At 41.1% G+C, this 12295-nt stretch overlaps 1 protein-coding gene across 1 annotated transcript in view; it reads right to left on the bottom strand.

Annotated features, from left to right (window-relative positions):
* The window catches only part of LOC139368220 (zinc finger protein 385C-like), a 130926-nt gene extending 122874 nt beyond the window's left edge, over positions 1–8052 (bottom strand). The window contains exon 1 of the mRNA XM_071106880.1: positions 7905–8052. Coding sequence (XP_070962981.1) covers positions 7905–7953 — 49 coding nt within the window. The 5' untranslated portion in view covers positions 7954–8052. The remainder of the gene's footprint in view (positions 1–7904) is intronic.
* Positions 8053–12295: the final 4243 nt, after the last annotated feature.

Genomic DNA, 12295 nt, shown 5'->3' with positions numbered 1-12295 from the left:
TGAAAGCAACCATGACTGGATAAACGTTTGTTTAGTGTGTGTAATTACCACGAATGCTTCGTCCGAAGTTGAATGAGACGGAAATCATGACGTAGCGGTTTACAAATGTTTTGTGTTAGGCTATAAAAATGGAGGTTATCAAACAAAACGAACATTCACTGTGTAGTTAGGACACTTGGCATTGCCACCAGAGGAAGATCTTCAAAGGTAAGCGATTTATTTTATTGCTTTTTCTGACTTTCGTGACGCTAATGCTTGGTTGGAAAATGCGAATGGTTTGGTTTGCTTTCACAGTAAAGCCTTTCTGAAATCTGACACAGCGGCTGGATTAGACATTCATCTTTTAAATGATGTAAGATACATGTATTTACAAGAATGTTTACCTCTTGATATTCCCCATCCCGGATCCGGGAGCGTAATCATCGCCTGACAATAATTAGCATAACGCAACGGACATAAATATCCCTAGAAAATATTCTTATTCATGAAAATCACACATGATATATATTGAGACACAGCTTAGCCTTTTGTTAATCACTCTGTCATCTCAGATTCCAGCCAAAGCTAGACAAGCATTTGTGTAAGTTTAGCGATAGCCTAGCATAGCATTATGCCTTGCTAGCAGCAGGCAACCTTGTCACAAATCAGAAAAGCAATCAAATTAAATAATTTACCTTTGATGAACTTCGGATGTTTTCACTCACGAGACTCCCAGGTAGATAGCCAAAGTTCATTTTTTCCCAAAAGATTATTTTTGTAGGCGAAATAGCTCCGTTTGTTCTTCACGTTTGGCTGAGAAATCGACCGGAAATTTGCAGTCACGAAAACGGCAAAAAATATTCAAGATTAGCTCCATAATATCGACAGAAACATGGCAAACGTTGTTTATAATCCATCCTCAAGGTGTTTTTCTAATATCTATTCGATAATATATCCATTGGGACAATTCGTTTTTCATTAGGACCGATTGGAGTAATGGCTACCTCTGTATTTTACGTGAGAATCTCTCTCAGAGCCACCATGTGACCACTTACGCAATGTGGCCGCCTTCGGCTATTCTTCAACATAAATGCGTAAAACTACGTCACAATGCTGTAGATACCTTGGGGAATACGTGGAAAGCGTAAGCAGGTTCATAGCACACTCACAGTTCAATAGGGACTCATTGGAAAGCAGCGCTTTTAAAACCTGGGGCACTTCCAGATTGGATTTTTCTCAGGCTTTCGCCTGCAACATCAGTTCTGTTATACTCACAGACAATATCTTTACAGTTTTGGAAACGTTAGAGTGTTTTCTATCCAAAGCTGTCAATTATATGCATATTCTAGCATCTTGTCCTGACAAAATATCCCGTTTAAAACGGGAATGTTTTTTTTCAAAAAATGAAAATACTGCCCCCTAGTACCAAGAGGTTTTAAAACTTGTTTTTCAACCAATTCACCAATTTCTTGTTAACAAACTATAGTTTTGGCAAGTCGGTTAGGACATCTACTTTGTGCATGACACAAGTCATTTTTCCAACAATTGTTTATTTTACTTATAATTCACTGTATCACAATTCCAGTGGATCAGAAAATTACATACGCTAAGTTGACTGTGCCTTTAAACAGCTTGGAAAATTCCAGAAAATGATGTCATGGCTTTAGAACCTTCTGATAGGTTAATTTAAATAATTTGAGTCAATTGGAGGTGTACCTGTGGATGTATTCCAAGGCATACCTTCAAAATCAGTGCCTCTTTGCTTGACATCAGGGGAAAATCAAAAGAAATCAGCCAATACCTCAGAAAAAGAATTGTAGACCTCCACAAGTCTGGTTCATCCTTGGGAGCAATTTCCAAAAGCCTGAAGGTACCACGTTCATCTGTACAAACAATAGTACGCAAGTATAAACACCATGGGACCACGCAGCCGTCATACCGCTCAGGAAGGAGACGCGTTCTGTCTCCTAGAGATGAACATACTTTGGGGAGAAAAGTGCAAATCAATAGGACCTTGTGAAGATGCTGGAGGAAACAGGTACAAAAAAATATATTGAAGCAACATCTCAAGACATCCGTCAGGAACTTAAAGCTTGGTCGCAAATGGGTCAATTTGTGGGCAGAACTGAAAAAGTGTGTGCGAGCAAGGAGGCCTACAAACCTGACTCAATTACACCAGCTCTGTCAGGAGGAATGGGCCAAAATTCTCCCAACTTATTGTGGGAAGCTTGTGGAAGGATACCCGAAACGTTTGACCCAACTTAAACAATTTAAAGGCAATGCTACCAAATAATAATTGAGTGTATGTAAACATTCCCACTGGGAATGTGATGAAATAAATAAAAGCTGAAAGAAATAATTCTCTCTACTATTATTCTGACATTTCACATTCTTAAAATTAAGTGGTGATCCTAACCAACTTAAGACAGGGAATTTTTACTATAATTAAATGTCAGGAATTGTGAAAAACTAAGTTTAAATGTATTTGGCTAAGGTGTATGTAAACCTCCGACTTCAACTGTAGGTACAGGGAAGCATTTCCCCAGGTCTAGCATCTAGCATCTCCTCGGACAGAGGAAAAAATGGCGGACGGAAGACAGGGTGGTGCGGCAGGTGCCGCTTCTCATTCGAATGCTGTAATTTTATCTAAACCATCAGGTGTACGCCGATCCCAGCTAAGTAACTCATGCAAAGAGTTAAAGCGCAATTATGTGTTTTATCTCCAGTACTCTGCCATGATTGTCAGTTATGTAGCTGCTCTACTGATAATCTCAGTGCGTCCTTGCTGGGATGACACAATCAGCCTACTACCGGAGAATATCAACACCAAACACATTGGTTCACCGTTCCACGGGAGCGGACAGTACACAGCATACCATGATGTTCTGAATAATGGCCAAGTCTACCTCGCTCCTTATTCTACTGAACCGCTTAGGCGTAACAAACACAAGTCCAACATTTATCGGAAACTGTTAAACTACCTGTTCACTACCCTCCTGCTCTCCGGGGATGTACAACTCAATCCTGGGCCCAATATCACCAAGCCAGTGATACGCACCGGAGTGGAGAGCGGTGGATGGCCTCGTCCACTGGTCGTCGCCGCTGTGGAGGTGGGTGAGTGCTATGGTCCTATGGTTTCTCTCGACTCACCCGGCTCCAGGATAGATTTTGACTCTTCAAACATACCAGAGTCGTTATATGCGATCTCTGACTCTGTTTCTGGTACGCAAGCTATTTTAATTAGTTCCCCGCATCCAGTGCAGGCGGGAGGGATTGTTAATTGCGCTACCGAACTGCCCCTAATCAAAACGAAACAAAACGGCCTAAACCCAGCCGTCAGAAAACACAGAAAATTTAACTTTTTTCAATGTGTCAATCACTCTCGAGTCATCTGGGACCCACGAGCTAAGCCCAAGGGACTATTAGGGGGGCACTTGAACATTCGTAGTGTCATTCCAAAAAGTGATCAAATTCAACATCTACTCACAGACTCCAACCTTGACTTTCTCTGCCTCTCAGAGACATGGCTCCATAAACACTCTCCATATGCTGCTTTGATTGTGCCTGGCTACAATGTTTTCAGGAGAGACAGGCGTGAAGGAAGAGGAGGGGGTGTGATGATTTACATTAAAGAACATATCCGATGTAAACAAATTGAGTGGTCATGTGATAATGAACTAGAATGTATCGGCCTGAACGTTACACTGTCTCCCCAAATGTCTTTTACCCTCATTGGAATGTATAGGCCACCTTCCACCAAAAGTGTGTTTTTTGATCAGTTTAATACCATGCTTAGGGAATGTGATTTTGGGAAAGAGGTCATCTTAATGGGAGATTTTAACATTAATTATGAAGACAAGTGTTGTAGGAAAACCCTCAAACGAATCACTAATACCTTTGACCTTACACAGCTAGTTAAAGGGCCAACCAGGGTGACTTGTTGCTCTAAAACACAGATTGATTTGGTGTTCAGTAATAAACCAGAGAGAGTGACTAAATCATTCAATATGGTTACTGGGCTATCTGATCATAATCTGACACTTATAGCCAGAAAGCTGTCTAAGAGCAGGTTTAACCTCTCTACTGTTAGAAAGCCGGATCAACTCAGAATACCTAAGAGTGAATTAAACTATTTTGAAAAAGCAATTAAGGGAATAAACTGGAATGATCTCTTGTCCTATACAGACGTGGAAGCTGATAGTCAGGCTTTTCTATCCACAATCCAGACTACAATAAATGGCTTCCTAAAGAAAATCAAATCCAAACCTGGCCAAAAGAGCACTCTTCCTTGGCTAAATGGAGAAATCTGGAAATTGATGAAAGAACGAGATTATGCTCTAAAAATAGCCCTAAAATCTAAATTAGAGCATGACAGACGTAGGTTTACCATGTTGAGAAATAAGGTGATGAAAGAAATTAGACAGGCCAAGGCAAACTTCTTTATTAACATAATTGGTGAAGCAAAGGGAAATTCTAAATTGATATGGGAGAATCTAAAAAAGTTAACAGGGAAAGACCATAGTAACACTGCAAAAAGACTAGAAATCATGGTGAATAACAATCTAACACAGGATGCAGTCGAAATAGCAATAGCCTTCAATTCCTACTTTATTGACTCTGTCAGGGCACTGACACAGAACCCCTCCACTTGTTTCCTGGGCCCAGTGCTAGTGAATGACACTCAACCTGTCTTCATCATAAGGGAGGTTTCTGAGTCAAAGGTGAACAAGGTGATTAGCTCACTAAAGAACTCTAAAGCCAAAGATGTGTTTGGGATGGACTCTACCTTTCTTAAAAACTACAAAGAGTCACTCATTGGCCCCATTACTAAGGTCACCAACACATCTATTGGTCTCGGTGTGTTTCCAAGGGTATGGAAGTCGGCCATAATAACGGCCATCTTTAAATCAGGCGACCCTGCTGACGTGAGTAACTACAGGCCCATTAGTATACTACCTGTGGTGTCAAAGGTTGTTGAAAAGTGTGTAGCAGAACAACTGATTGCCCACCTCAACAACAGCCCCTTCACATTACACTCCATGCAGTTTGGCTTCAGAGCGAAACACTCCACAGAAACGGCCAACTGCTTTCTTCTGGAAAATGTGAAGTCCAAGATGGACAAAGGGGGTGTTGTGGGGGCTGTGTTTCTGGACCTAAGGAAGGCTTTTGATACTGTTAACCATGAGATTCTCATGACAAAATTGTCCAAGTTCAACTTTTCCCCTGATGCCTTGAGATGGATGAAATCATACCTTGAAGGCAGAACTCAGTGTGTCAGAGTGAGCAATGAGCTGTCGCCCACTCGTAGCTATGATGTGGGCGTGCCCCAAGGGTCAATACTGGGGCCCCTCCTGTTCAGCCTGTACATTAATGATCTGCCTTCTGTCTGTACTGGGTCTGAAGTTCAAATGTATGCAGATGATACAGTGATATATGTGCATGCAAAGAGCAAACAACAAGCTGCACAAGAACTCACTACTGTAATGGTCCAGGTTACAAAGTGGCTCAGTGACTCGTGTTTGCATCTCAATGTGAAAAAAACTGTTTGCATGTTCTTCACAAAGAGGGCAACAGATACTACTGAGCCAGATGTCTATGTGTCAGGGGAGAAGCTCCAGGTGGTATCCGATTTTAAGTACCTTGGCATCATACTTGATTCCAACCTCTCTTTTAAAAAGCATGTGAAAAAAGTAATTCAAATAACCAAATTCAACCTAGCTAATTTCCGATTTATACGAAATTGTTTGACTACAGAGGTAGCAAAACTGTACTTCGAAACTATGATACTCCCCCACTTAACATACTGCTTGACTAGTTGGGCCCAAGCTTGCTGTACAACATTAAAACCTATTCAGTCTGTCTACAAACAGGCTCTCAAAGTGCTTGATAGGAAGCCCAATAGCCATCATCATTGTCACATTATTAGAAAGCATGAGCTCTTGAGTTGGGAAAATCTTGTGCAATACACCGACGCATGTCTTGTATTCAAGATCCTTAATGGCCTGGCTCCCCCTCCACTCAATATTTTTGTTAAACAGAAAACCCAGACATATGGCAGCAGATCCACAAGGTCTGCCATGAGAGGTGACTGTATAGTTCCCCTAAGGAAAAGCACCTTTAGTAAATCTGCATTCTCTGTGAGAGCTTCCCATGTCTGGAATACACTGCCATCAGACACACATAACTGCACCACATATCACACTTTCACAAAATGCTTGAAGACATGGCTAAAGGTCAATCAGATTTGTGAACATGGTCCCTAGCTGTGTGTTGCCGCTTTCCATGTTGTCTGTTGTCTGTAGCTTGTGAGGTGTGGAAACACTGTTGCTTTTATGAATTTTGTCTTGCTGCTTTTTGTTTTATGTTGCTCTGTCTGTATGCTACGTCTTGCTTGTCCTATGTTGCTCTGTATGCTATGTCTTGCTTGTCCTATGTTGCTATGTCTTGCTTGTTCTATGCTGCTATTGTCTATATTGTAATTGTTTTTAATAACCTGCCCAGGGACTGCGGTTGAAAATTAGCCGGCTGGCTAAAACCGGCACTTTTACTGAAACGTTGATTAATGTGCACTGTCCCTGTAAAAATAAAAATAAACTCAAACTCAAACTCATTTTCAGAATGTAAATTACAAGAATCAACTGATGGTGACTTGTGGCTCAGTTGTTAGAGCATGGCGCTTGCATCGCTAAGGTTGTGGGATCAATTCCCATGGGGAGCCAATACAAAAATGTATCCACTCACTACTGTAAGTCGCTCTTGAGCATCTGCTAAATGGCTAAAATGTAAATGTAATGTTGTTACTAGAAAATATCAGTTCTCAAAACTCAACTTTGCCTTGAGAATAGAGTGGAGCATTCCTCATCTAACCTATAACCTGCTCTGTGGTGTGAAAATACTTTCAAGTACTACTTAAGTAGTTTGTTGGGGTATCTGTACTTTACTATTTATATTTTGGACAAATTTTACTTTTACTTCATTACATTCCTAAAGACAATAATGTACTTTTTACTCCATACATTTTCCCCTGACACCCAAAAGTACTCATTACATTTTGAATGCTTAGCAGGACAGGAACATTTTCCAATTCATGCACATCAAGAAAACATCCCTGGTCATCCCTACTGCCTCTGACCTGGCGGACTCACTAAGCACAAATGTTTTTCTTTGTAAATGATGTGAAGTCAATTAAAAATACAAGAAAATTGTGCAGTCTGGTTTGTTGAATATAAGGAATTTTAAATGATTTAAACTTGTACATTTACTTTTGATACTTAAGTATATTTTAGCAATTACATTGACTTTTTAAATGTAAGTATATTTAAAACCAAATACTTTTAGACTTTTACTCAAGTAGTATTTTACTGGGTGACTTTCACTTGAGTCATGTTCTACTAAGGAATCTACTTTTACCCAAGTATGACAGGTACTTTGTCCACCACTGAACCTGCCTGTGTAACTACCATGTTAAAACACAGGCATTATAGACACAGGCTTTGTGTTATCACCAAAATAATGTGTTTTACTTCATAAAAACGTTTCCTTATGTAATGAAATAACATTAATAATATTTTAGAAATTAAGTAAATGATTGTGTCAACAACGGCATTTCCAAGGTGCTACCACGTTGCACCATAACGTTACTTGAAGTTGACAGAATTAATAACGCACCAACCACGACTCACTATGGTATCCGTTCTGACTATTCAGTTTAACAAACTTTTTTTTCCCTGAGAGAAGGGTAAACTAGTTTTACACGATATCATAACCCTCATGAATGTAAAAGTCGACTTAGATTCATATAGGCGGCTAATCTACCACAGGTAGGCTAGTCTACTCGTCGATGTACTAACGGATGCGCTGTATCTTCATGCACTAAAAAAATAGGCAATACGTTAGCAAAAGTATGAAATATATTGTTCGCCTACCTGCTCTGGACTGTTGCAAAATAGCTCCGTGTTCGTTTGTACCGAACATTGCTCTATCGGTTGCGGTTTGAAGTGCGCCGCTGTGTCTCACGAGAGCGCCAAGAAATCCACGCTAATGGGCACGCGCTGCTGCACGGGTTAGCCTGGTCTCATAGACGAGACATAACAAGGCTGAACCGGTGCACGCACGATACAATTCCATCTATTCAACTATAAGGGGTGGGGGGGGGACAATTAATTTTTCTCAGAGCCCATGTAGGTCACACATGACATGTGTATGTTGTTGATCATTTTAAAATGTATATTACAACTCTGTTAGCCTACTCTTAAAATTAGTAACATGTATTTGTGGACAGCTTATATAGGACAGGTGCTCCATATCTATTTGGAGGCTCATTATTATTATTACAAGATCTAGAAATACCAATGTTTCGATTTCAATACTCAACTTCAAAACACATTATGACATTAAATAAACATCTGAGTCTCCATCTCAGTTCGGTCAAAGGAAAAACTCTGTTTATCTGTGGTCATTTTCATCCCACACAAAAGTAAGGCGGCCAATTGAAGGAAAAATGAGTTAAATAATTACAGGCATAGCTAACACTGTCTGTCAATATTTACTTCAACTATTAACCCCTCACCAATAACAGTCACTTTGTGAAGATATATGTGCTGGCGGGTCAAGGGAAAATGTTGACCATGTTGTATCACTCCAACACTCCTCTGCCTTGTAGGCCTCATTCAAATTGTTGGGCCACGTTCAAAAGCGGATGCCTGTGGGTGACTTTGCCACAGATATATGCTTGTGTGAGCTCTGCCCAGTGTGCTGTGGCATGTGTGTGTGAGACAGCTGTCAGCCGGACAGTGATTGATGTGCTGTGGAAACATACTTGGAGTCTTAGCTATGTCCTTCCCCTGGAAGTCCTTTGGCACCCTGCTTGACCAACGACAAGGCTCCCTAAAAATAAAAGCTGAGTGTAGAGCTCACAAACACACACACACACACACACACACACACACACACACACACACACACACACACACACACACACACACACACACACACACAGAGGTGTCATGCACCCCAAAAATATGAGGGGGCAAAGAGTACAAGATGATGGCTGGGGGTGGTCTGGAGGGGGGCTAGGCATTTTTGAAACACCTGGAACAACTTTTTCCTGTAATCATTATGCTTACATCTATGTCAAAAATATGTTTATTTTTCTGCATTTATAAGCATACATCTTGAGTTGTCTGTTTCCTCCTGACTGGTGGTTTATTTTTTTAAATGTGAGTCTTATTCAGTACATTTAGTAATTGCTTGCTTTTCTAAAGTGTACCAACCTTGCCAGCAGGCATGCCAGCTAACATACACAAGCAAGCTACTCTAACTTTATTGATAAACTGAAATGGCTTCTTGGTAGCTAGGTATGTATGGGGTTGGGAGATTGGGAACCTAGCTAAAGCCAATTTCAGAAAATTGCTAGCTAGTTAGTAATATTTCAGAGAAACAACAACAAAAATGAACATATCTTTTTTTTTTATATACATGTGTGTATATATATATATATATATATATATATATATATATATATATATATATTTTAATAGGAGACATCTGAGGGGGCATGTGCCGGACGGACAGACGGACTGATTTTTTTAATGATATCTTTGACAAACAGATGCATATCTATCGGACGGACGGACGGACGGACAACATTGCTCATCAGAAGCTACCACACAAAATAACAACTCTATTCAATCTGTATTGCTGAAGCCCAACAAAAAAATCCTAAAATAACACTTTCACTATCACCTTTGAGCTAAAAATATCTATTGAAATATTTAAGTAAATGTCGTCAAGCCCGATTTTGTTCCATTACCCACAGCCAAAGATAATAACATTTTGTATTCATCCAATGTCTGTCATGTTTCTGGAAGACGTGATGAGATCGTCACTGCTCACGCTGCTTCCAATGCACAGCCATTATCGGCTCTGTAAAGCAGAAGGCAACCACCACAAAAGGACGTTTGCAAACGTGAGTAGATTACGTTGAAAAAAACAGTCAGCAATTTTGGACGCTGTCTCCAGTTCATATGTAGAACATTGCCTTTAAATTTCAATCACGCTATATATACGATATATATATTATACATACACAAACACTGAACGAAGATATAACTCAACATGTAAAGTGTTGGTCCCATGTTTCATGCACAAAAAGCTTATTTCTCTCAAATGTTGTGTCCAAATTTGTTTGCATCCCTGTTAGTGAGCATTTCTCATTTTCCAAGATAATCCATCCACCTGACAGGTGTGGCATATCAAGAAGCTGATTAAACAGCATGATCATTACATGGGATCACCTTGTTCTAGGGACATTAAAAGGCCACTCTAAAATGTGCAGTTTTGTCACACAACACAGTGCCGCAGATATATCAAGTTTTGAGGGAAAGTGCAATTGTCATGCTGACTGAAGGAATGTCCACCAGAGCTGTTTCCAGAGAATGGAATGTTAATTTCTCTACTATAAGCCTCTTCCAACATCATTTTAGGGAATTTGGCAGTACGTCCCACTGGCATCACAACCGTAGACCATGCATACGTGGTTGTGTATGTGAGAGGTTTGCTGATATCAACGTTGTGAACAGAGTGACAGTGGGGTTATGGTAAGGGCAGGCATAAGCTACGGACAATGAACACACTTGCATTTTGTCAATGGAAATTTGAATGCACAAAGATACCATGACGAGATCCTGAGGCCCATTGTCGTACCATTCATTCGCCGCCATCATCTCATGTTTCAGCATGATAATGCACGGCCCCATGTCGCAAGGATCTATACACAACTCCTGGATGCTGAAAATGTCCCGGTTCTTCCATGGCATGCATACATACCAGACATGTCACCCATTGAGCATGTTTGGGATGCTCTGGATCGACGTGTACGACAGCTGTTCCAGTTCCAGACAATATCCAGCAACTTCACACAGACATTGAAGATGAGTGGGACAGGCCACAATCAACAGCCTGATCAACTCTATGCCAAATCAAATCAAATAAAGCAGGTGTTATTGCGAGTAGCGTAATGCTTGTGCTTCTAGTTCTGACAGTGCAGCAATATCTAACATGTAATCTAACAATTCAACAACAACTACCTAATACACACAAATCTAAATAAGAATATATACATATGTGTTGTTGCAATAGTAATCCTACTCTCATATGGATGAGCAATGACAGAGCGCATAGGCAAGTTGCAATAGATGGTATAAAATACAGTATATACATATGAGATGAGTAATGCAAGATATGTCAACATTATTGAAGTGGCATTGTTAAAGTGACTAGTGATCCATTCATTAAAGTGGCCAATGATTTAAAGTCTGTATGTTGGCAGCAGCCTCTCTGTGTTAGTGATGGCTGTTTAACAGTCTGATGGCCTTGAGATAGAAGCTGTTTTCAGTCTCTCGGGCCCAGTTTTGATGCACCTGTACTGACCTCGCCTTCTGAATGGTAAAGGGGTGAACAGGAAGTGGCTCGGGTGGATGTTGTCCTTGATGATCTTTTTGGCCTTCCTGTGACATCGGGTGCTGTAGGTGTGCTGGAGGGCAGGCAGTTTGCCCCCGGTGATGCGTTGTGCAGACCTCACCACCCACTGGAGAGCCTTGCGGTTGTGGGCGGTGCAGTTGCCAAACCAGGCGGTGAAACAGCCCAACGGGATGCTCTCAATTGAGCATCTGTAAAACTTGTGAAGGTTTTAGGTGACAAGCCAAATTTCTTCAGCCTCCGGAGGTTGAAGAGGCGCTGTTGCACCTTCTCCTCCACACTGACTATCTGGATGGATAATTTTAGTTTGTCCATGATGTGTACGCAGAGGAACTTAAAACTGTCCACCTTCTCCACTGCTGTCTCATCGATGTGGATGCCTGTTTGGCCCTGTCCCGGGGTATCATCGGATGGGGCCACAGTGTCTCCTGACCCCTCCTGTCTCAGCCTCCAGTATTTATGCTGCAGTAGTTTATGTGTCGGGGGGCTAGGGTCAGTCTGTTATATCTGGAGTTTTTCTCCTGTCTTATCCAGTGTGAATTTAAGTATGCTCTCTCTAATTCTCTCTTTCTTTCTTTCTCTCCTGGGACCATGCCTCAGGACTACCTGGCATGATGACTCCTTGCTGTCCCCAGTCCACCTGGTCGTGCTGCTGCTCCAATTTCAACTGTTCTGCATGCGGCTATGGAACCCTTACCTGTTCACCGGACGTGCCACCTTTCCCAGAACTGCTGTTTTCAACTCTGTTTTCAGCAGGAGCGGTAGAGACACTCTCAATGATCGGCTATGAAAAGCCAACTGACATTTCCTCCTGAGGTGCTGACTTGTTGCACCCTCG

This window comes from Oncorhynchus clarkii, chromosome 16 (genome assembly GCF_045791955.1).
Source record: "Oncorhynchus clarkii lewisi isolate Uvic-CL-2024 chromosome 16, UVic_Ocla_1.0, whole genome shotgun sequence".
Classification (NCBI taxonomy): domain Eukaryota; kingdom Metazoa; phylum Chordata; class Actinopteri; order Salmoniformes; family Salmonidae; genus Oncorhynchus; species Oncorhynchus clarkii.
The sequence above is the reverse complement of the archived record's forward strand: the minus strand, read 5'-3'. Positions and strand labels throughout refer to the sequence as shown.